General features: G+C 38.5%; 1 protein-coding gene and 1 long non-coding RNA gene across 2 annotated transcripts; one reads left to right on the forward strand and one right to left on the reverse strand.

Annotated features, from left to right (window-relative positions):
• On the forward strand, positions 1 to 25403 carry LOC116694393 (uncharacterized). The gene is made up of 3 exons (XR_004333142.1): positions 1 to 904; positions 18907 to 18910; positions 25392 to 25403. It is a non-coding gene; the product is annotated as an uncharacterized LOC116694393 (long non-coding RNA).
• si:dkeyp-59c12.1 lies at positions 20114 to 22050 on the reverse strand. Its single transcript, XM_032524125.1, has 4 exons — positions 21839 to 22050; positions 21698 to 21751; positions 21537 to 21613; positions 20114 to 21184 (listed from the first exon to the last, which is right to left on the reverse strand). Exons 1-4 carry the CDS (start codon positions 21885 to 21887, stop codon positions 20759 to 20761), a joined length of 606 nt encoding a protein of 201 aa, XP_032380016.1. The 5' UTR covers positions 21888 to 22050; the 3' UTR covers positions 20114 to 20758.
• Positions 25404 to 26092: the final 689 nt, after the last annotated feature.

Below are 26092 nucleotides of genomic sequence, written 5' to 3' on the forward strand. Positions count from 1 at the left end.
ATGCCTCCGTCCAGTGGCTGCCGCTGAGGAAGCATTAAATGCATCCAGAAACACTGTAGGCTACTCAGACGTCGCGCTCCCTATTCCACATTCTGTGTCACACATTTTGTGGGAACAGAATGAAAAACTCATATATCTGGGGTTATGACCTTAGATACTCTACTACTGCACTGTTGTTAATCCTGCATTTCTTCTCCCCACATCCGATGACAGAGAGGAACAGTTATGTTGCACAGCTACAGGTGGTCTGTATACCACGGCCTGACCTCTTTAACACACCTCTCACTAGCCCTGATTTAATTGTTTATGTTTACAGTTCTGCTTCCAGAGACTCTGACACTGACCTGAACCATGTGGGTTTCTCCGTTGTACCTGATCCTGTTGTTGTTGATTTGGACCTCTGCCAACTCATCTCTCAGTACAAGCAGTGGAGCTCATTCACTAACAGAAGGCTACCCAGCCATTTCTTTCCTCATTTTCAAAAGTTGACACATGGGTTGGACCATGTGTAAAAAGGGGGATTGATCAGTATGGAAAAACAATTGAGGGACAAACAATTGTTTCAAAGTTATGAAACAACATTGGTTCACAAGAATACTGTCAGGCATGTGTCATGTCAAAACACATGCCTGATTGTGTAGTAGCCAAAGCCCTACTCACTGAAATAATTCCAAAATGGAGACTTCCAACCAAAATCTCAAGTATAGTGGTTTGCATTCAAAGTGCAACATGCCTACCCTTGACAGAAGCTCTGCCTATTGTACTGATGCAAATGAGAATGTGCACGCGCGAGCGACTTAACCTGTCACCCTTTTTTTTTTTTAAGCACCTCCACACATTGGACTTGGGCCAAGAGGACACCCACCGGACACACTGTCGTGTGAGGACCAACTGGTAATATATTGTAATATATTGTAATGGTAACCCCTCACTGCAGACTAGGCTTACAGAGGAGCAAGGCCATAGCACTACACAAATACACACACCCAGAGATAAGAGACAAACAGGAGTTGTGCATGTGGAATTTAGGTTCAGTAATGATTTTGATATACATTTTTGTTATCAATTACACAATGTGACATGTTCCCATATCAGGTAATAAATTGGATAAATAGACTTCATATTAGAAGTGCTTAGGTTTGATCTACTAGGCCTAAAAACTTTAATTCATAATGATTTTTAGAAATACCAGACTGCAAATAGTATTAGTGAATGTTACAAGCCAACAAAAAAAATATCATGAACAACATATTTGTGTTTACATTTGTCTTAGTTTATTGGTTACATTGAAACCAATAAAGGTTGACAGGAGATTTCCTCCTGAAAGTTGTTCATTTAATATTGTACTCTAGTGAGTTCTTCAGAAAAACTGCAATATTGACTTTGTATTTTAAGTGACCATATTACAAATTGTCTAAATTATTAATTGATATTGATGTTGCAAAACATTTTATTTTGGTGACCTGTGGATGCTGGGTGAGGTTTAGTGCTGAGAGGGTTTGAAACCCTGATGATTAAAACCATGTATCAACAACTTTAACACAGAGATTATGATTAATACAAACATTTAAATGAAAGTGTTTAATGTTGACATGAATGCCTAATGATAAATGAGAAAATGGTATACACATATTCATTTAATATTTACCCTCATATTTATATGTTCTCATATTATGCTTATTGAAGGTACAAAATGTTAAATTTTTTTTGATGATGCAAAAGTAATTCAGGTAAACTTACATACTTATATAATATAAGTTAAAGATACTTTCTTGTAAAATATGAACAACGTTTATAACATAAAGATAATAATATGTAATCTACTAATGTACGTGGTATATTATGAGAGACAGGTTCAGATTTCACAAGCAGGCCAGCCCAGTGAGGAGGAGTCTGAGAAGACTGTCACTGAGCTGCTGCCTGTAGGGCACACACATAGAAACTTTAAAGACTAAAGAGCTACGAGATAAGTAAATGTACTTTGTAATTAAGATAATGGGTTGCCTATAGATGGATTGTTGAGGAGTTAAATTTAACAGTTACTTTCACTCAGAAGTTAATTATGGTTGACCTACTGCTTGCCTTTATCTGAGAGACATTTAAATGATAGTTTTCCTATTAATAGAGTAAATATGCTTTTTTTCCAAAATGTCAAAAGCTGATGAAAATTGTAAAAATACAAAAGTAAAGTGCTGAAAATCAAAAATGCAGTTGATTAGAAGTTGAAAAAATAAACCTGACAAAGACTAAATATATTTCTGTGATTGAAATTTTAAGTTGCTGTAACTAGGGAATTTCCCCAGTCTGGGCAAAGTAAAATCTTTCTTATCTTATGTACAGTAGGTAGGTGATAAAAAAAACAGTTGATTTTTTATTTCAAAGACAAACTATGTCATTTTTAGGAATGACTAATTTCTTCAAAACACAAAAGAGTTAGTAGCAGAGTTTTGTCAAACTGCTTTCAGATATTGATGCAATCTGACATGTTTTGGTTAAGACAAATTGGGATTTCTTTCGTTTGCTTATGAAAAAAATGTGTTGTCATGAAACCACCCAACAAATATATAGGCCTACAAGTCCATCTGAAATGATTGCTTAATCACTTAGCTTGACAGAAGTGGTTTGATCATTTCAAAGAGTTGAAAAGAAGTGTACAACTGTGTAGAGTAGAGTGCATAGTACAGTTTTTCTTCCTACTCCATACTGATGTCAAAATGTGCCAGAGAGAAAAAAATAACCCAGAACATTCTTCTAAGCTTAAGAACAGCTTGATTCCACCAAATAACTTTGTCTGGCATCAGTCTGTCACTGTAGTTACAGTAGTCACTGTAGGCACTTAAAAGCACTTTCTCCAAAGAATCATTTGCTAGGAATTGTTAGATGTAATGACAAAAAGACAGGAAGTGAAAAGTCATAAAATCACCACTTATTCAGTTAAATCTGAAGTAACAAAAAAAAGAAACTCTAATCTGTGTTTTTCATCATGTTGCAAGCCCATGTATGCTGGTTGGAAACTTCACTTTAGTACAGCTGCAACTGACATTGATCCCCTGTGAGTGCTATTTTATCCACACTCTTGAACCAGTAAAAATAGTCTTTAAGTCACACACCTATTGAGATGACAAAGCGTGTTTTCAGTTCTGCAGTCTGTATTAAATGGTGTGTGTGTGTGTGCCTGTTCCTTTAGCACAAAGGTCATTGGCTTCAGCAATTTTAAACAGGATGATGGTCTTTCACACCAACAGAGGAAGGTTGAGAGAAATAGAGAGAAGCGGAAAAAATCATTTAGATTTTCATTTTACAAGCACGTCTGGAGACACTGCTATAGGCTGTATTCTAGAAATTATGTTTAAATACATCTGCCAGTGACATTATGATGGAAATTTAATTGCTGCAGGGATTAGGATCAGTGGGAAAGTTTTTGTCTTTTTTTTGTTAACAGAAAAACAGATAGCGAACAATCCCTGTCCTGTACTCGTAGACTGAAACACATTACCTACCAAAAGTAAAAGCATCTTTCTTAAGCTTTCTTTTAACCAGGAAGACAATCTTTTGAACCTTTTTGTCTGCCTGAACCTAAAAAAAGTCTTGCTGGTATGCCTTTTTTCTAGTTACAGGATTCCCAAATAAGCAACACTCTCATGGGTAATTTTGAAATTCCCTGACAAACAACCTATTTCATTGTTGCTCCACTTTGCACACGTTTGCCTTGCAAAGCCATTTTGGGTTAAATTGCTGCTTGCAGCTAGCAAATATCATCTTTTTGTTTTGTTAGGGGCAAGCCGAGTACACAATCTTAAAATAAAGTGTTGTTTTTTAAATTTAAGTGAAAGTCTGTCACATTTGACAACACTTAAACCTGTACTGCAGTGCCCCTGCGGTGTGTTTCAGCTATAGATGTCTGCATGTACCATCAGACAACACTGTCGTGAAGTGCACTGAGCGTTCACCATTTTCCCATAGGGTGGTTGTGGCTCAGTGGTAGAGCGGATGTCTGCCAATTGGAAGGTTGGGGGTTTGATCTTTGACCCTGCAATCACATGCAACCTTGGCAATAGTGTAAAAATATGTGCGTGAATGGTTCCTGTGCTATCAGTACTTGTTGAGGTGAGAAAAGCACTGTATAAGAACAGAGCCTTTACAATACTTTGAGCTTCTTTCTATTCTAGGTTAAGGTCAGGGTAACCGTTATGCTATCACCATCTTGTTAGGTCAGCTGGTTAGATTAAGGGATCATGCTAGAAAGATGTTTTCGCTGACGTTGGTTGAGCCATTTATGCTGACAGATCCTAATTTTACCTACTACATACATTTTGTTTGTATACAACAATTTTCACTAGCATTTTTTGGTGAAACAATGGCATTTGGCAAAATCATTTCATTAAATATATCTAGAAAATGTTCACTGGCAATAGTTATTATTTGGGTATTTCTTTATTATGTGCATCCACAAAGAATTGATTGATTGATTGATTGATTGATTGATTGATTGATTGATTGATTGATTGATTGATTGATTGATTGATTGATTGATTGATTGATATCTTTATTTCAAACATGCAAGAGAAAGTGTATACAAATAAAATGAAAAGAATAATGAACATGCAGATGTTTACTGTAGCAGGTCTAATGTAGACCATCTTAGCTGACTGGGATAGCATGCTTACACTTGCTAATTAGCACTAAACACAGAGTACTGTTGAGACCGATTGGAATGTCATTAGTTTTACAGGTATTTGGTCACAAACCAAAGCGTTGAACAAATGATGAGGAGAGTTAGATTAAAAGTCAGGAGGATTCATCCCGAGGGGGCATGAACGTGTGTGTCAAATTTCAGGGCAATAGTTTTTGAGAAATATCACAACACAAATGTGACCCTCATGGTGGTGCTAAACGTTGCAACTATGCTTCACATTTCTCTCTCTCTCCAATCCTAATCAGCTGAATTGTCATCAGCCGAATGTGGGCGTTTACTCTTTCACTTCAATCAACCCTATTTTGCCACAATTTCTGTGAGCTATTGCGTGTGTTGCATTCAAACTTTAAATCTACTCTTTGCTGCTGTAAATTTGTCATTTTAGGCTAAATCGATGTGACCCTCCTCCACTCCCTTCACCTCCAGTTCTCATCATTGCCAAGCACCCAGGGTTTCTTGATCATCAGAAGACCTGCTTCAAATCGCATCCATCCAGATCTTCAGGCTTCCTTTATCCCTTCATCACCTCCAGCAGTGTCTAGACTCCATCGGGGAATAAATTCCTATGTATATACACAGCCTCTGCACCCCTAATAATTTAATATTGCAATGAGTCCAATCACCGAAGACTCTTAACACATCAAAATATTATGCACCATGTTCAAACAACTTATTTCACTTCTAAATGAAGTTTCTCCTGATTGAAATGCAAACAGTGAACTGCAGCAGCACCCAAGTCTGACTGTAGAACCAATATTTTCCTCTGCAATTTTCTTCTCACTTGTGTATTGCTGTCAGCTTCCCAAAGTAGTGTGCAGTAATCAGCATGCTGATACTCTTCTCCACATGTGGAGCCTTGGCTCTGGACTGATGCTCTGACAATTGGAAAATGATCCACACAGAGATTAATTTGTTGTGCTTCAACATGAGCCCACAATTCAAACCTCTGTTGCCAGATCAAAACAAGACTATTATAATTTTAGATTGTCAAAAAGTGATTCATAAGGTCTACTTTAAAATTACAGTGATGACTTGACAGACAAAGAGACAGAGACAAATAGACATGCAGGCAGAGAGACACTGATAGACAGATAGACAGACAGACAAATAAAAAGCAGATAATTCCGACGTGCAGCCCTTTGCTGCTTGTCAAAATATTCTTTCAAAACCAAAAACTGACAAATGGGGGCAGGCAGAGAGACATACAAATACAAAGCAGACAAATAGACAAACAGGAGAAAAAACAGACAGACAGGCTTACAGAGTTCACTGAGCAGTTGATTTTTTGACACAGCTGCCCTCATGTGATCATTTTTAGAAATACAGTTTGTGGGCCCAATGGGGCAAAGTATATTGTTGTTGTAATGTAAAAAGCTGTAAATAAAGCTTTGATTTAATCCAAACTTAACAACTACACAATCATTCCAGTAGATGTGTTGTTCCTTTCTCTCCTGCAATGTTTAATGTCTTGTAATTTTATTTCATCATTAGACAGAGTTATATACCCTATGTGCGTGTTTATGTTGTGTCAGTAACCTTTTTTTACAAGAAAGTAAGTAGCTAGTAAATCAAAACAAACAGAAAGAAAATAATATATTTATTGTTAATTTTTCAACACACAGTTGAGTTCAAAATAATGGCAGTCCAACATCACAAACCTCATAAATCATATTTTTTGGTAGAAGTGATGTTTCTACATGTCAAATAATTTACTAGTAATTGTTGCAGAGTCATAGAAAATTCTCATTGCTCTCAATGCTCATTCTGTGTAATTGAATCTGTAATTGAAAGGGGCATGTTCAAAATAATAGCAGTGCTGGGTTCAATTAGTGAGGTGATTGATTCTGTGAAGAAAAAGGTTTCAATTATGGCCCATATTTAAGGAAGGAAGGAAGGAAGCAAATGTTGGGCATGCTGGTTATAGTGCATTTCACACTGAAATGCTCAGCAAAATGGGTTGTTCCAGACATTGCTCTAAGGAACAGCGGACTTTGATTAAAAAGTTGATTGGAGAAGGGAAAACATAAAGAAGTGCAGAAAATTATGGGCTGCTCAGCCAAAATGATTTCAAATGCCTTGAACTGGCAGCCAAAGACTGAACGACGTTGGAAAAAAACACTACCATTTGAATGGATTGAAGATTAGCCAAAATGGGACAGGCTCAACCAATGATCAGCTCCAGGAAAATCAAAGAAGACTTCCTGTGAGAAGTTACCTGTGAGTACTGTAACGATCAGAAGAAGGCTATGTGAAGTAAAGCTACCATCTAGAAGTCCCCGCAAAGTCACATTTCTGAAAAAAGACATGTACTGAATAGGTTGAAATTTGCCAAAGGACACACTGACTGGCCAAAGGAGAAATGGCGCAACATTCTGTGGAGTGATGAGAGCAAAATTGTTCATTTCGGATCTAGGGGCCGCAGACAGTTTGTCCAACGACCCCCATGCATTAAATTCAAGCCACAGTACACTGTAAAGTGGTGTTGGGCCTTTTTATATCATACCAAGGATCATGTATCAGTTTCAATAAATCAAAACACTTGAAGGTCATGTTTCCTTATGCTGAAGAGGAAATGCCTTTGAAATGGGTCTTTTCAACAAGACAATGACCCAAAACACAACAGTAAGCAACTAAAGTCTTTGTTCCAGATAAACAAGATTGATGTTGTCGAATGGCCAGCCCAATCCCCGGACCTCAGTTCCACAGAACACTTGTGGGGTGACATCAAAAATGCTGTTTCTGAGGCAAAACCCAGTAATGCAGAGGAAGTGTGGAATGAAAGTTCAAGTGTCCTGGGCTGGAATACCTGTTCACAGGTGCCAGAAGTTGGTTGACTCCATGCAACACAGATGTGAAGCAGTTCTCAGAAAAACTGATTATGCAGCTAAATGTTAGTGCAGTGATTCAAAGTAAAGCAAACCCTTGAGACACTTTTCAGTTCATACAGTAAATGTTTGAGTTTTTAAAGAAAAATGCAAATACTGCTTTTTTTATTTATTTATTTATTTATTATTTTTTTGAGCAGCCAAACATTACTATTTTCACTTTCTGTAAACAAACTTGATCAATTTCGGTCATGTTTTGATTTGGAATTGAATGTGCAGTGTTCCCAATGCATTGATATTATGGAATTAAAAGCTATTCTAAGGATTTTGAGCATTATTCACTTCTTTTAAACCCATCATTATTCTGAGCACAACTGTATATGTATTTTTTTTATTTTTTATTTTTTATTTTTTTTACTTGATTAACAAATGTTGAAAGATGAACAATAAATAGTTTATTAGGGTTTTGACCTAAATATATGATACTGTATGTGAATTCCTTTAGAATGTGTACATATTTACATCTTTTGTTTCTTACATGCTTAAGACTCAACACTGTTTATCCCTACAAGAGGCTGCAACAGCACCTTATGTGAGAATAATGAGCATTTCTGAAATCAAAATTTGAGTTATTAAAATGACCCAAAGAGCTTTAGCACTCTAAACTTATGTTGAAATCATCACATTAGACTGAATCTTTCTGCATCAGTGTAAGCGTAGCCAAAGCTGTATATGTTTGAATAATTTAGTTGTCAAAATCTCTTGCATTACCTTGAATTTGTTGCGGTTATGTGAAGCTCCGTCTCATTCATCCATCAACAAATGTTTTAGCTAATAACGTTAAGTGATGATGGGCGGTAGATTGTCACAAATGTCCCATCACTTCTAATTTTCTTGTCCGAGTTGAGTGCTTTCCCCCCCCAAACATCTGATGTTTCCAAGGGAACAGGAGTCTGTGATGCTGGCCTGCTGCCCAGCTCCAGAAGACTTTGACACTGGACAGCACTTTGTGCAATGAAGCACACAGACAGATGGCTATCAGCTTGATCAAACACACAAACATGAACCAAGGGAGCTGGTCTTACAACTCTGCTGTGTGTCATCTTGGAAAGACAAAATCAGCTTCACCCCTCATCAAACTACTGGAGGTAATTATTGATGTGCAGTAAAACAATGACATTGCTTTAGATGATTTTTTTTAGTACTTTGTTTAGTTTTTTAATACTAATAAGATGTCAATATCAACATTGACATTAGAAAACCTTTGTAAAACAAGTATAGGTTCCATTTTAATCTAAAAAGATGAACTTAAAGGAATAGTTCCACGTTTTAGGAAATATGCAAATTTGCTTTTTGCTAAGAGTTAGTAATTTAGACCGATATCAATATCATATCTGTCCATTCAACCTGAAACCGCAGCTAGCAGAGGGTTAGCTTAACATAGTGCAAAGAATGGAAACAAGGGAAAATAGGTAGCCTGTTGAATTCACAGTTTTTACCTTTCGGGTTTGGTACCATTTAAAGACACAAGATGCTTTAGATTAATTAGTGCACTTAGACTAGACTTAGACTTAGACTTCTCTTTATTGATCCTTTTGGGATGACTCCCGCAAGGAAATTGAAAGTTCCAGCAGCAGTTTTAGCAAGAACAAATAATCAAAAAATGGATAAAGACAGTATAAAGAAAACAAAAAATAAATAAATAAATAAAAATAGTAACAATAAGAACACTCATCAAGTAAACAAAGAAAAGACCATACATTATTATTAAAGTGACATTGTTGAGTACAGTGTTAAAGTGATTAAGTGACCAGGTGTGAATTTAAGTCCAGGTGTGCATGTATGTATGTCTGTATGTCTGTATGTGTACTGTATGAATGTACTGTATGTATGTCTGTATGCATGTATGCATGTATGTCTGTATGCATGTATGCATGTATGTCTGTATGTATGCATGTATGCATGTATGCATGCATGTCTGTATATCTGTATGCATGCATGTCTGTATGTCTGCATGTATGTTTGCATGTAGGCATGTATGTCTGTATGCATGTATGCATGTATGTCTGTATGCATGTATGTCTGTATGTCTGCATGTATGTTTGCATGTATGCATGTATGTCTGTATGCATGTATGCATGTTTGTCTGTATGTATGCATGTATGCATGTATGCATGTATGTCTGTATGTCTGTATGCATGCATGTCTGTATGTCTGCATGTATGTATGCATGTATGCATGTATGTCTGTATGCATGCATGCATGCATGTCTGTATGCATGTATGTATGTTTGTATGTATGTGTATGTGTATTGTCCTCTCTGCCCTATTTCCTCCTCCCCCCTAGTGAGGAGTTGTATAGTCTAATGGCATGAGGAACAAAGGACTCCTTGAGTCTGTTGGTCCGGCACTTGGGAAGGAGCAGCCTTCCACTGAACCGGCTCCTCTGGGTGCTGATGACGGTGTGCAGGGGGTGGCTGGCATTGTCAGTAATGTCCAGCAGTTTGTCCAGTGTCCTCCTCTCTGCCACCGTCACCAGCGAGTCCAGCTTCATGCCGACCACAGAGCCGGCCCGCCTGATCAGTTTATCCAGCCTGTGGGTGTCCTTCTTTGATATACTGCCCCCCCTCAGCACACCACAGTGTAGAAGAGGACACTGGTGACCACAGACTGGTAAAACATCCACAGCAGTTTGCTGCAGATGTTAAAGGAGCGCAGCCTCCTCAGGAAGTACAGCCGACTCTGTGTTTTCCTGTATAGGTGGCTGCTGTGTATTGTCCAGTCCAGTTTGCTGTCCAGCCACAGCCCGAGATATTTGTATGATTCAACTGCCTCCACCTCAACTCCCTCTAGCAGGACCGGTTGTGGTCTTGGTCTGGACCTCCCAAAGTCAACGACCAGCTCCTTCGTCTTAGAGGTGTTGAGCTGTAGGCAGTTGGTGCGACACCAGAGAGCAAAGTCCCCCACCAGACTCCAATACTCCTCCTCCCTGTCACCCCTAATACACCCAACGATGGCTGTGTCATCTGCGTACTTCTGTATGTGACACAGCTCTGAGTTGTAACAGAAGTCCGAGGTGTACAGGGTGAAGAGAAGAGGGGCCAGCACTGTGCCCTGGGGGGCTCCAGAGCCCCCCAGGGCACAGTTAAGTTAAGAGGTGCTAGTCAAATTTAGTTGATAAAATAAGATAACTGGCTGCTGGTAAGAGCTTTAAATGTATCCACACACTAATAGTATCATGATACTAATGGTATCAATCATCTAATGAATACTAAGGGTATCAATCTTTGTAGGAGCCATTTGTATCCACTTTTTTAGTTAGGTTAATTTAGTTATTTATCTTAGCCACTTGGGGGAGTATTGCACTGGGAGTGGGACGTCACTGAGAATTAAGTATATTTAAAAGTGTGGTAATTAGTGAGGGAAAGGTGTGGATGGCGGGGAACACATGGTTCTCACTGTAGCCGTGAGCACGCCACAACACTTTCAACACTGGGTAAAGTACCAATTTATGTGAAATACCCTTTTTCTACTTTTTTAGTAAACGGGAACACCACCCAAAGACAATCAATGCCTGGACTTAAGATATTTTTGCTACGCGTTAAGAGCACCATGCCATCCATACCGAGGCTTATAGGATAGCCTCCACAATCTTCTCACCTTATTCTCAGAAAGAAAGCAAATTAGTGTATTTCCCAAAATCTCACCATTCTTTTAATAAGTACATTTCATCTTCAAAGCAATTATCTGAATTAACTGGATACAATTCTTTTTTCTTTCTATTTAACTTTGTTTACAATGAAATCTATTGTTGTGATGTCAGTGTTAAACTTGGTAAAGCCACAAAAAATTGAAAAGAAGCCTCCGGTGGACGTGTCAGAAACAACAATGTAAATGAGGGCCAAAAATACAAACTCAGTCAGCTGCTTTCTTGTATTTACTGTATTTAATAGCAGTTTTGTTAAGGTTTTAAGAGTTTTCTGCAGCACTGCTCATGAGGACTCATGAATTCCCCAATTTACCTGACACAGAGGTGACTGCGGTTTCCTCTCTCCTGTTTTTGTGTGGAGTTCCTTTGGAGTTTATTCCAAAGACATGCAGCATGTCAACTGGAGTCTATAGGTGTACTATAATCACATCTTTATGAGTCTAAGGTGTTTCCCTGCCTTAGGCACAAGGACATAAGATTGCTATGCAGATGCCATTCATTTAGCAAAAACAGCCTAAAGGATTCATAACTAACATGCAAAACTATTTATGGACCTATTAGTCCTATTAGTCTCTAATATAATAAGTGCCCCACGAGACATCTTGCTCTGTGATCCTGAATTCTTTGGCAATACAAGCAATGCCATTCTTCACATTCAGTACACATTCCCTGCAACTCCCCTTTTCTCTGCATATTTCAGAGGATGAATATTAGACAAAGGGGCTGGTACACCACATCAGACCCCTGCAGTAAATTCTGCGTGGAAGGCTCAGCTGCGGAGATGTATGTGCATACTAAGAGGACACATGCTGTCCATGCTGTGTGGAACATTTTGCATGTAACCTGAATATCATGCAAGCCATCATTAAGGGTGAATCCAGGGTAAAACAACCTTTACATTTTGCATGTAGGTCACTCGTGCCACATAAGGGTTAAAACTTGACTTCAACAAGCAGAAAATGAATCTCTGATTCAACTAAAATATTATCAAGAGACCATGGTAATTTCCACTAGTTATTCATTGAAAAATGTTTTTGGATCCGTTTAGTCTATGAGTTTTAACAAATTCAGATAAAATGTTAAATGTAAAAAACACAATAAAAGTTGAGCAGCCAATGATCAGAGGAATTCATTTGGAAGGTCACAGAACATCTACTGATTTAAATCTCTTTAAAACTGCTTATCAGTCAACCAGTATCTTACTGTGGGTGATGTGGTCCTGGACAGATGTTGGGCGGTTTCTGTCTCAGTCAATCAGATCTGATCAAACATACACAGTTGTGATGAAGCAGATTAGCTGATTAGATTAATTATTTAATGTTAAATAGAAATACAGCAAAGGTTTTTCAGCCAAGTTTCCAGTGGCTTTTTCATCTGTGTTTTTGTACATCATCAGTTAGTTAAAAGTCTGTTGCCTGGCAACCTTACAGTAACATCAATCCTCAGTCCGATACACTGAGATAGAAACGGTGACAGTCTTTTCATCTAACTCTCGGTAAGAAAGCAAATATGCCCATTTCCGAAAATTTTGAACTATTCCTTTAGTTCTATACTGAGACTGAAATTTTTTTAAACAGTTTGAAATACACAACATACAGTTTTGTGATGTTAGAATAAATAGGAACAACATAGTTTAAAGTTAAAATATTTAATTGCCATTTGTGGCTCTGTATAAGAGCACGTATGGCCAGTTACTGCAGGCAGTATTTGCTGCAGGGCAAACCTGGTCAACTTCTCAACACGCATTACGGTGTGATGAGTCACTCATCACCATGCCTGATTTAATTTACCGGCTCACAGGCGCTACCCTGTCTCACTCACCCACCACATAAACCCTTCATGTGAGAGGAAACGTTTTCCCAACTCAATCACCCATTTTATATTAGATCAAAGCATTATCAGCTTACAGCACTATCAGCTGGACATGACTACCCTGCACTCAGTGGTGTGTCTGTATTAAAGGCTCAAGTGAGCATATAATCTCCTGTTTTGCAGGAGCTTGTTAGATGTTATGATTTAGATGCTAAAGCTGAAATACAAATTGCGTTTTGTCATTTAATTACTGTTGATGGGAGAAATGTTGCATAATCAAGTACAAACCTTTTCAATTATCATGTAAATTGAGAGTCTGGTAGATCAAGAGTGGTGGGCTTGAGACTGAAGAGACTCCTGTACCTGTTACAATCACTCAAGCCATTGTACACATCAAAGAGCACTTGTCAACAAAAAACATCCGCATTGCTGCCTTTAGTGACATTTGAAAGATTAAAAAAGGAAAGAATGGAAAAAAGTACAATACAATCTAGCACGAGCAGCAAAAGGTATTTGTGATTTATTGTATGCAAAAGGTCTGTTAGCACCAGCAAGATAAACCATTAAAAAGCACTACTGAACTTTGAACTTTCACTACTTTCAGCGCTGGGGGTTAAAGGATAGTTACTGTGTATACACACCAGGACCTATTTGCAAATCTGCTGAGCTGTAGAGCGCTGCAGGGGGTAAGTCTTTGCAGGGGAGCTCAGCAAAGGCAAAAGGGCATAAGCAAAGGGATAGTTGGCATTCTTGAAGAGTTAACACATTTCTTATTAAATCTGGTTAACAAAAAGGCTCATTGAGTTTGTTTTACAGTCCACACATTCCAGACCCCCCTATGTAAATCCTGTATTAGGAAATTGAAAGTTATTGTCAGATGGACAAAGCCTGTAATGCCATGAGGTAAGAGTCTAGGTGTTAGCATGCCTCAGCTCAAACAGGGGACATTACATTTTTGTAATTCTGAGAATTTTCTTCCTATAAAAGTGCATGAACCTACTTGTTCAAACTTGAGTTACTAGGCTAGAGATTTATCATTTAAAGTAACATTTTTGGAAAATGTGCTTACTTGCTTTCTTGCCGGGAGTTAGACAAGAGGATTGATACCACTCCATAATGTTCTATAAAAATACTCTATAGTAAAACATTATTATATTAGGTCTGTATTTAGCATACAGACCTAATATAATAATGTTTTCTTTCGTACAGAAACCCAAGAGTAAAAATTACAAGGTCCTGTTTTATGAGAGGTTATGTGTGAGACTATTTTTAAACTAGGAGCAGTTGACAGGCAACCAGAGTAGACTCAAGAAAAATGACCTTCTCTAGGCCAAGAAATGATCTAGCACATAACTCCCAAATATCAGGCATGTCACATTGTGTTGTGTTAGAACAGAGCCAAGCTAGGTGTTTCCTATTGTTTCCAGTCTTTATGCTAAGCTAAGTTAGCCAGCTATTGGCTCTAGTGTCATGCGTACATGGTAGAGTGGTATTGACCTCCTCATCTAATGCCCAGCATTAAAGGGGGTGAGCATATGTCCCAAATTCTCAAATTATTCTTTTAAAATAAATATTATGACACCACGTTGTGTGTGTGTGTGTGTGTGTGTGTGTGTGTGTGTGTGTGTGTGTGTGTGTGTGGTGTGTGTGTGTGTGTGTGTGTGTGTGTGTGTTCTGTCATGTCTATTTTAATAAGACTGTAACTTAAATGAATAGTAGAAAAGCAAAGATATTTAAACAGTTGATCCCAGTAAACTTTAAACTAGATCATACCTAAATTAATTAGTAAAAACCCTCTTCTCCTTTTTATTGTTTCTGTAGGGACAGCTCTCTTCCTTTGTGGGACAGAGCAACTGGTTGATTGATTGATTGATTTTATTGGAATATTAAAAAAGACAGTATGGACTGGAGTAACATACTGCAATTACCCAGTCGTTCTTGAAATGGTCTTAGCTGATTCACTACAAATAATCACATTTCAGTTTATATTTGGTCATAAACGCAATACAGTCATTCTGTAATCTCACCATTTCTTTTACTTCTTTGTTTACCAGGTCGCTGAACTTGTTGACCTCCAAGTCCATGCATCCTATTTAAGTTGCTCGCCTAGTAATGAAATTAACCCTGCTTGTATTTATTAAGGAAAGTAAATGAGAAAATGACACTGTGTTACTGCATTGATCGGTTGTGTTTCTTGAAAACGTGTTGCCAGCCAGGCATGAAACAGCACTCAGTTGAGGTCCAAAACGTGACCTGAAGCTATGAGATATTGATGCATGTGTTAGATTGTATTTCTGTTAGTTGTTTCTCTCCTATATTGTTTAATGTCAGATTTCTCTAAAGTTATGGTTGGCTGTTAAATCAGAAAATACAGAAATCTTTCTTGCGTATTATATTCCTTGCAAACAGAAGATTGGTAGGTTTCTTTACAGAAAGAGACTCACTCTGATTACCTGCAGGTAGATCTGGCATAATCATCAACTGCCTCAGAAACGTTTGGATTACAATCCACAGACTGTGTTGTAAATTAAAACTAATCAAGACATTAAAATGTCAAAACTTTTGCTGGTGAGCGCATTGTGTGATCTTGGTTTGTTTTAAGGCCTTAAGTATTTTCTAAGGAAACTTAAGGAATGCTTTTCATACTTTTTCATGGATACTGCACAGTACTTCATTGTTTACTCACTTCATTCTTCCATTAAGTGACTTTGGCTCAAAGCATCCAGTCAGAGTCCAATGATTTAGTTACTATTTGACTAAATTTTAAAAGGTGAGAGTCACGATATGCAATTTTGAATGAGTTGCAGTGCCAGATGCACTGAGACCATGCTCTCAGGAGCTGATAAACTCCTGGGATTCAATTGGACTAAATGGTGTTGTAAACAAACTGCTGATTACTTGTGGGTAGAAAATGCATTTTGGATGTAGGGGATTCATGATACTGTTGTTACAAATAGCAGACAGGCCACAAGTATTCAAACACCATCTCAGCATCAGTCTCAAAACGATCACTTTCTCAAACCTTAAACCAGTTGTTCCACTGTAGCTTGGTCTCTAGCAGTGATCACCAGCAATTCAGTTTCTACATGAGATTTTAAAGCCTCTTCTTCATGTGACAACCCACCGTTTCTGTTGGAGAAAAAGCATGTTGAAGACATGTGCCCAACTCTGACCCATGGACAGTGACACAGGCTAGTTAGAGCAGTATAATGATGTGTGGACTGGTTTCTTGCCCGGGGCTTTTTTGAAAGCAGGTTGTAAACATTGTTGCTAACCATAACATCTATTTTCCAATGATTAAATGTGGTCGGGCGCCTTGTTGTGAAGCACTTCCTACCTCTAGTTGGTTTCAGAAATAAGACATTAAGAATTGAACCCCAGTAATGCAGTCTCAAAAATCTGACTCAACAGATCTCTTCAGGTATAATGGGATGTGTTGTGTAATACGAAAATTAAGAAGAGACAAACACACAAGTACACAACATTCACTGAATAGACTATCATATCATTTACAGCCCTAGCGGATTCGCACAATTGTCCCCATGGGCTTTTATAAAAAGAATTACAAATAGATCAGGGAAATACAAAATACATGTACAAAGGTACAGACAATAAACAGAAAGTACAATTTAGAATAGAAGTGCCATAAATTAAGAAGAAACAACAAAAAGTAATAACATTTAAAAACTAGAAGTGCACTCAGGGTGTGCAGACCTCCGCCAAGGCCATGCCCTATCATGCAAAGTTAACATAAGTGAAAAATAATGTGTGTATCTGCCCCATGATTCAGATCTACTCCAAAGTCTAATGGCTTCTTCCTTGGCCAAAGCCTTCCACCAATTTTAATAAAAAATCGGGCTAGTAGTTTTTTCCCATATTCCTGTTGACAAACAAACACACAAACAAATAAAAACAAACTAGGCAAACAAAAAAATATATCCTCCTCGGCAGACGTAATATATACTAAAAGACACTTGATCACCCATCATCCCTCTTCACCCTTTAAAACTGTTTCAACTGGAATTTGCAAGGATTCCAGTTAAGATCCATTTTGGCTCTCACGATCCGCTGAACAGAAAAAAAGGTTGTTTCAAAGTGAGCTTTCAGCAATGGTTCTTCTTCAAGCATCAATGCTCAAACGAGGTCCCTCAGTGAATGAGAATTGCAGATGTCAGAGTGAGCAGGTGTCTTTTATTTCATGTAGGCCTCAGTACATGGAATCTCAGCTCCAGCAACTCTAAAAAGCCTTTATTTTGGTAACAATTGGAAAAAAAAACTGTTTTAATTCCCCATGGATGCATGATGACAGTCATTGTACAAAATGTCTTTAGAACATGGAAAAGAGTTTAGTTTCATAATTAGACTGATGCTTTAGTTCAGTGTCAGGTTGCTGTTTTCTGCAACTGATCTCTCCGATACCATCAGGTAGGTAAACATTACTGTACCTTGACTAATTCTTGCCTTGCAACATATAGGCTCCTCTGAAGGCAGAAGTATGTCATACACCAGCAAGGTATTTAAGAATAAGTGGCTTTTAGATGAATGTGATAGATATCTGAGATGTGCTGTGAGGCTTTGAAGTGTGAAGCTATAAAGACCAGCAGCACAAGTCTTACTTGAAATACTGGAGGACACACAGCTATTTTGTACTGTATTAGTGTTGGATGTAATACATGATAATGTACAGCTCTTTGAGGGGCATCTAGTGTAACCTGCTGCATGTGTGTACCATTAGTATGATGCAAGCAACATGTACTGTTATCATGGGATGAGCAGCCAAGAATATAGTGCACACAACGCATTTTCATGACACTTTTCCAACTCTTCATGTTGTACATAAAATGCATTTAATGGTGGAAAGTGCTTCACAGATGCTATTTGAAAGCTTTTTACAAACACAATTGGCAAAATGCCTGATTTGTTTCCCCTTTGTGCCAGTTGACATGTGTTAAGTGCATATTAATTAAAATTAATGTGAAAATTAGCTGAGTAGCTAACACTGGCGCATTTACAGGAATTTACAAAATAAATAAATCTTATATTCAGTGTGCCAAGTGTCCCAAAAGTATCTTTTGTTCACAAAATACCATTGAAGAAGTTTTATTTCAAAGGTTGTGAAGTAAGATGCTAATTATTATGCTAATGCTATTTTGTAATTTATCATTTACATTTTTCCAAATTCATTTTCCTCAGTGGCATGATGAGTGGTTACAGCTCATCTCTTGCTTGAGTCAACATTTTTTCATCTCAAACCGAATGATGTGGTTTGGAAATGTCTTTTTTACATATTTACATTTTTCTGTACAAATCTTGCTCCTTCCCTGTAACTGTTGGTGTTTTTGTGCCAGCAAAGAGAGACACATGAAAACAGATCTTGTAGGTGAAATATCTCTGTCAGGTCTCAGTTTATTCTGGGTCATGCTGTGAAGTGACCAGAGACTGTGACGTGGACCTGCAGGGGCCAGACTGCCCCAGTCTTACTTTGTTAACCCATGCCTTGTTCCTGTCAGATTCCTCATACACAAGAATAGAAGAGAGGGGGCGCTGGCACCAGATTACCTGCCATTTGACCTCCCATGCTGCTGCCTTAATAGCCACACAGATGGACATCTTCTTGACACCAAACAACAGAGGTTGAAGGGAGGAAAAGAAGAATAGACGTGTCTGCTGCCTAATGTTGGGGGGTCACACTAAGTTTACTGGAGCAGGCCAGCCACAAATTAGAGGATTTTTTCATGTGGGAAGTGGTCTCCTAGTTTCACAGAGGAATTCACAGACCCTCACTGGAAAAGAGGATGGGTCTGATGTGTCAGTATGATTTAGGATGTGGGGAAGACTGGGTGAGAAGTGAAAAGGTTCATTCAGATATGTGGATGTTTTAAAGCCAATATCATCTATGTGGACAGGCCCATTCAATAAACTGAATACTAAAACAAAGGTACTCAATCTCCTTCTCATAACTAAACAAATACTCAGTTAACAATTTTCGGCATGGTCTTTGATTTTGGACTGAACATCCACACATACAAGAGCTGTACCAAATGGGAGCGTGGCTGTTGGCAGTTAGTTCACAGAGTTTAGAGCCAGGACAGGCACAGTGCTGAGCATGCATCATTTCCTCCATGTGTCCATCATAGAAATATTATACATACTCACACAAATGAGGATGCAATTCTTGGCCAGCTTCTTCAAACATAAGAGTCCCTACCCGGTCCCTGGTGGCATTAGGTCGATACCAGTGCCAATACCAGTACCCCTAAAGTGATGCTGATGCCAATTCAATCAAGAGAGACTTTGTTGCAGATATGTAAATAATTATTGTACATTAGCATATAGAAATGTATAGAGTCTTTGGGGATTAGACTCTATCGTTGGAGCCTAGACATTGTTGATGGCGGAGAAAGAACCCAGAGACCGAACAAAGGAGCTGTCTGCTGGAAAGGGACTCAGGTTGCCGTGGCCGATGCAGCCCGGAGGTGGAAGGGGCGGAGGAGGGTTGCACGTTTTCCTGCAAAGACAGCTGATAGCAAGGAGAGAAGACTTTTAAAGCAGGATGTCATGCTGTGATTGGATCATGAATTTTGTGGCCAATTTTGGTTGATTTACTGACAAGTGAACGCCTCTTAACAGCTGAATAGTTTGAGGAAGAAAAAATGGTGATTGAAGTTATTTAGAAGTCTTCCTGAAAGAATTTGTGCTGAGTTCCGTTAGAGTACTTCATTTGATACTTTTTTCATTCATTGATTTTTTTTAAATATCTAGGTACAAAAATGTTTGAATTCAGGTATCGCTTGACTGGAGAAGTTTCAGTACTACTCAGTACTAGTTTATTATTACATTTGGGTATTGATACATAAAGTATCAAGGTCTCAAGTATTGATACATAGCCCTAGCAATTACTTTGAGATATAATGCATATGATGAATATAGTCCATAAGCTACCATCTTGCTCAAGTGCCTGCCACTAAGTTTCTACCAAATCTAGCCTTGTTTATCTGACTCCTTGTAATGTATGATGGTTTTCTCATTAATAAATAATCATGTTAACAGATTTTTAGAATCAACACAAATAAAAATCTTATTTTATGGTTTATTCAAATCCTTGTAAGACATAAAGACAGGTTTAGACGAACAAAACAGGACCCATAATTAATGAATTAAACATATCAGAGCTCATAAATATAGAAAACACTTTGGTATTTTGCTTTACGGTGTTTAGACTTGAATTACTACAAATATGTATTTTTTACTTCAACATGATTGAGCACTTATCAGTCACTTTTTCCACAAACGTTTCACTTGTGAATTGAAGAGCTTTTTTTTCAACCTTTGGTGATTATCGTGGCTAAAGGCACATTCAGTTTTTGCGTAGAATGTCTTCTTTTTAATTAAGCCACAGCTTAAACATATTGCATACCTTGTTGCACTTAATAGTATACGTATTACATGTCAAGCATCAGTATAACGATTGAGAGTGTAATCCATCAGTTTTGTGTGGCTTGAAGTGCAGCTAACTTCAAAACCTGTCACCAAAAAAACATCTGTAACATTGCTTTGTATCCATGAAGCTTAATGGCTTTTTTTCTTTCTGGAGTACCTTTGGCACATTAACATGGTAAAAGTTCACTGACAGACTGTGATATCCATCCAGTCAAACACACGTAATGTGTAACCTCTCTCCTGCATATCTTCTGTCTTCTGTCTTGTTGTGGTCTGACTAAAAAGAGTCTGTCCGTCTTCTGGCAAACACTGCGGACATGCTTTTCACTATACCCCTGAACCCCAGGGGCCTCTTCATTGTCAGCTTGGTGTCCTTCACCCTGTCCAACAGCCCGTGAAACACCATGAGCACGCTGTGATAGTTCTCGGCCGCTGACACCTCGTAGAAGAGGCAGTCCGTGTTGAGAGCCAGCATCTGGCCCTCCTCGCTCAGCACTATCCGCCTATGGTGCAGGTCCCTCTTGTTACCCACAATCACTATGGGTGCTTTGTCTGCTTTCAGATAGTCTTTAGTGGACTTGATGGTCTGAATGAGCCTGCTGACGGTGTTGAAACTGGCCCTGTCGCAGATGCTGTAGACGAGAACGTAGCCGTCTGCCCACTGGACCTTCTTCTCAAAGAGTGACGTCTCCATGGAAAAATCCTGTAAACATCAGATCATTTAGGTTGAAAAGTAACAAAATAGGCCTACATTTACTCAAACACTGTTCTTAAGTACAAATACCTGTAGTTTACTTAACTTTGTTCCATTTTATGTTACTTTATATTTCTATGCCACTAAATGTCACACAGAAATAATGTACTTTTTACTACGCTACAGCTATACTCATTAGTTACTTATTAACTTTTTTTATTAAATTATTTTACTTAATTTGAGGATTTGAGGAGTAGGCCTTGGCCTATACTTCATCTACCACAGCACAGCTTGTCAGCAGAATAAAGCATTCGATCATAAATCATTGATAAAAATTGTCAGATAGTTATTTATACCTTACCTCAGAACAAGGTGAATCCCAAACATTGAGAGTGATTTCCCTCCCATCTACCATATAACTGTGACTGTAGATGGATTCTGCAAGACAAACGTGAAGTTAATGGAAAGTCAGATGAAAGTAAAAAGCTGCATTTCATCGATGTTAATAAAACAGACACTTACCAATATTTCCATACTCTCCGATGAATCTTCGAGTTAAAAGACGCACAGTCAGCGCTGAAAAACAAAAGGCGTTAACGCATGTGTAACAGAAACGTGCCTAGGGCCAACCTCTAACTATTTCTCCGCTACAGACGTGTTTACCTGATTTCCCGACGCTTTCTGTCCCCATAACAACAATGTTGGCGTCCATGTTCAGTGAGACAGCTGTGTGTGGAGCCGCTGAGCTCCGTGTGAGGAGGAGGAGGCTGCTATACTGTTATTATAGGACACACAGGTGGGCGGAGTAAACAAATCACCCGTAACAACACCAGCAGCAGCAATAATGTAATGAGGGGGCCCTCACGTGTTCTCGAGCACGCGTCTGTGTGTGTCAGGAACCCGCCGCAGGTGAGCAAAAAAAACACCGCTTTAGTATCAATGATATTCCATGTGTGTTGTCATAAATGTAGAATAGATTTATCCTTTCAAGTGTTATTGTTTTTTTACAACAACACACAAGACTTAACCTCTGCTTTCTTATGGTGGTCATTTCAGTAGATTTATTGCATTATTGCATTAGGCTACTTCAAGTAGGCCTACTACTTCTCTAGTAAGCTAGTATTCACATGAAATAAAACAATAAAACATTGAGACCATTCAACAAAGCACACTGGGTAATAGCAATAGCCCATATAATCACTCAGACACTTTTCCCACTTCGGTCCCCCTACAGGTTGTTTCAATGGAACTACAACTTGCGCTATGGTCCCCGTACAGGTTGCCTCATAGGACACTAGCCTACTGGAAATAGTATCCATTGTTCGTCTACTATTTCATTACTAAATTCACTTCTGAGACTATTTAAGCGAGAAATCAACTATGTGGGGCTCAAGCAGTTTAACGAAAATTGTTGGCTATTGCAAATTTGTTCTGACTGTGTCGGATTTCAGAAGCTCCACAGTCTGACGTGGCAGCCGGCACAGCAGCCGGCCGCCTGCCGGGGGTCGCCGGCACGCCCAATTACACCTGACTGCAGTCCGCAGATCGGGGCTAGGCTTCACCCCGCTGTGAGCTGGCTGGAGCTCTCTCAGGAGACTCGCGGACAAGAGGCGTTTATTTCCCCGATCTCTTGTTCAAATAACTCAACACATAGCCTACATCCATTCTAGGATTAACTGGAACCTTTGGTTTTTCTAGGTTAAACTGCTCCACAATCATTGCGGGCGTAAGAAGCTCGCTGAATGCCCACGGTGAAAGGGCAGAAAGATACCCGTCTCCCTTTAACGGTCTTGTAAATAAGTTGTAACGTGTAAATCCGTCAGTCTTCCTCTATCATAGGCACCGATTTATGTATTCAGCTGTGCGTGGCCAAGGTGCACGCCCTTTAAAAAAAAGTAGTGGTGTTGCTGTCATGTTGCGATTGGTGTTGGGTCAGACCTATCTGCTAGCGATGGGGGGCCGAGAGCCACATGGAAAAGTATGCACCAAACAAGCTACTTTGAAATTTGCAGTTTTCATGAACACAAAGTTTGGGTGACCATCGCCCCTGGACTTAAAAAACGTTGGGTGACCCTCCCTTCAACAAAAAAATAAAAAAGACATAACCCTCCCCTGTTTTCCTCCGGTGGTCCATTCCAGAAATACCAAACGGTCCCTGGTACATCTTTGCCAAGCGCAAACAGTAGGCCCACAGAAAACATTACAAATTGAGGTCATGCCTTTTTTTGCCATTCATTTTGGAGGGACATAGAAAAATGTTTAGTTGGCGAAGGAATGGATCACGTTTGTTTTGACTAAAGATCTCAAAACCTCTCCGGTAGCCCCTTTATTAAAAGACGAACAGTCCATCCATCCAGTCCCTTATAGGCTGATTTTTTTTATCATGACATTTTAAGTAAGATCAGCGGTAGTGTATTTTATTCATATATTTCCATTACATGACACGTTATAGCCTACTTCTACTTTACTACGTTTCAGAGTAAAACATTGCACTTTTTACTACATTTATCTGACAGCTAGGCTACTTTGCTATTTATAATTTGACACAACTAATATGATAAGCTTATAAAATATGATTCATTGTTATAGATTAAACTACCCAATAGTATATAAAAACTAGCTCCACCTCAATCAACTATTAAAATGCTGTAGGGCCTACTCAGTTATAACAATAATCTCATGATATAAACCAATTTATAATAACACATGGGTCATTTTTCTACATTCATATCATAATATTTTAACTTTTGATTGTATACTATTATTTAAGTAACATTTTAATGCATGACTTTTACTTGTAACAGAGTATTTTTACACTGTATAGGCGTATTGCAAGTTATTAAAAAAGTAGTCCAAGTTGTAATCTGTGTGTTGATCCATTTAAGAGTTGCAGGTGTGGAAGTTTTAGAAGGTTTCACCTTTGAAACTTCAATCCAGTCTAATAAATCAATGTTTACTATTTGCAGCTGCAACATTAACAGCAACCACAAGGAGGAAGTAGATTTCAATAAATGTCTTACACTAACAGATGTATCTTCCTGAAGCCAGAAAAGGCAGAGGAGGCCAGTTGGACACTGATTGGCTTAACAGAAGCAGACCCTCAGGTAATTAGAGCTTGTGTGTGTGTGTGTGTGTGTGTGTGTGTGTGTGTGTGTGTGTGTGTGTGTGTGTGTGTGCGTGCCTGTGTGCGTGCGTGTCTGTGTGGGTGCGTGTTTGTGTGCGTGCGTGTCTGTGTGCGTATGTGTGTTTCCAGCTTCCCACAGGCTACTACACAATCCTGTTTCAATCTGCCTTGTGCCAGTAACCTGGTTTCTTGTGTGCACTTAAATGTTGTGCAGACAACATCAAGTCAGTCCAATATAAGATACACTTTTACTGAAACATGTTGTTTTTTTAAACATGTTTTCCCCAATAATCGAAACTGGCCAGTGCAACCCAACCCAAAAAAACTATTGTAATTTCCTGTACATAAATAAAGAACTCTGCAACAAATTGTTACAGAAAAATTCCCCAGAATGCAGAAAATGAAGTGTTTGATGTTCAAAATTTCAATTTTGCTCAGGAGTGGAGCTCTCCACACCAAACTGCCAAACTGTATGTATGTGATGTTAAATGAACGTGCAGTGAATGATGCAGCATCAAAGACTATTTTAGAAATAGAATTTCTCGGATTTAATGAAGCAAACATCTTTATCTTGCATGGTCATTTTAAATCCTCAGATACTTTGACAGAGAGAAATCTAAGGGTTTATTCATTTCCAAAGACTTGGGGATTACTGTAGGTATTGAGGTTACTACCAAACATTCTTTAGTACATTAAAAATCATATAGACTTTTTTATAGTCATAAAGACTCAGACCTCTGCACTGTTCAGAGGTATAGTCGTTACATACTCGTTTCATTGAAAGCCGTTTCACAAGAACTTGCTCAGGCTGTGTGCTTATGCAAATAAATCTTCTTACAGACTTAACTCACACTCGCTGTATGTGTGTGCGACAATTCCACTTTTCCCTGTTTCAAAACTGTGATAAGGAAATACACTGAAAACTATCCTCTCAACAAAAGACGCCAGATGGCAGGCCTTATTTAAATTTACACTTGATTTGCAATTCCGTTTGGAATGTGCCACTTTGAATAGAGAAGGATAAAACTGAAGTGAGTTGGTAATACACAGCTTGTCTGAAGGTGTGCACTTTATATTTACATTTCTTTTCAGCTCACTTCAAAACTATTATGCAATAAGTGTTTCATAGGATGCCGGTGAAGAAGACATTAAGATTCCACATATTCAATGTCTAGAAAACCTGTTTGCAAGGTTCATACCCTGTGGACATATGTTTCACTTCTCTGTGTAACAAGAAAAACCGACTGAGACTGAGTCCTCCTTATACACTAAGCAAAGGAACTTAAATGCTCAGGGTTTCTTATATTGGTTGATTGCTGTATGTATTTACAGTCTGCAACAGTCATGCATCTGTGCATTTTCTTGTCATAACAATTGCATTGCCAGACCTATCTCCACAGCACTGTGGATTAAGGTCTGGTTACAACACACATACGTTCTGGGAGAAGAGGAAAAAAAATGCCCAGGTTTTTTTTGCATTTCTTTAAACCAATCACAATTGTCTTGGGCTGTGCTAAGCTCCAGACGCAAATACGTGGCTCTGCGAAATGGTCTCGTGAAGGAACTTGTTTAGGTGTGATATTTGCATCCCAATAAAAGAAAATGCCACATACATTATTAAATCAAGTTAACTGTGCACACAATACGTGAGCTATTTTAATTTGCTGGATACATGGCTAAATGTTATTTGCTCTTTCCAGCGTATCACCCTGTGTTATGTTACGTCATCCACAGCAATCCTCCCACAATCTCTCCCAAAACGTCCCAGTTTGATAGTAAATGTATAGTAAACT

The sequence above is a fragment of the Etheostoma spectabile genome, chromosome 8 (assembly GCF_008692095.1).
Source record: "Etheostoma spectabile isolate EspeVRDwgs_2016 chromosome 8, UIUC_Espe_1.0, whole genome shotgun sequence".
Lineage (NCBI taxonomy): Eukaryota > Metazoa > Chordata > Actinopteri > Perciformes > Percidae > Etheostoma > Etheostoma spectabile.

Bases quoted from the DNA above. Each gene is read 5' to 3' on its own strand.
- si:dkeyp-59c12.1 (XM_032524125.1), bottom strand. From the start codon at position 21,887: ATGGACGCCAACATTGTTGTTATGGGGACAGAAAGCGTCGGGAAATCA. The intron at 21,614-21,697 runs GTAAGTGTCTGT...TTTGTCTTGCAG, and splicing joins CGGAGAGTATGGAAATATTG to AATCCATCTACAGTCACAGT. The intron at 21,185-21,536 runs GTAAGGTATAAA...TGATGTTTACAG, and splicing joins GGGATTCACCTTGTTCTGAG to GATTTTTCCATGGAGACGTC.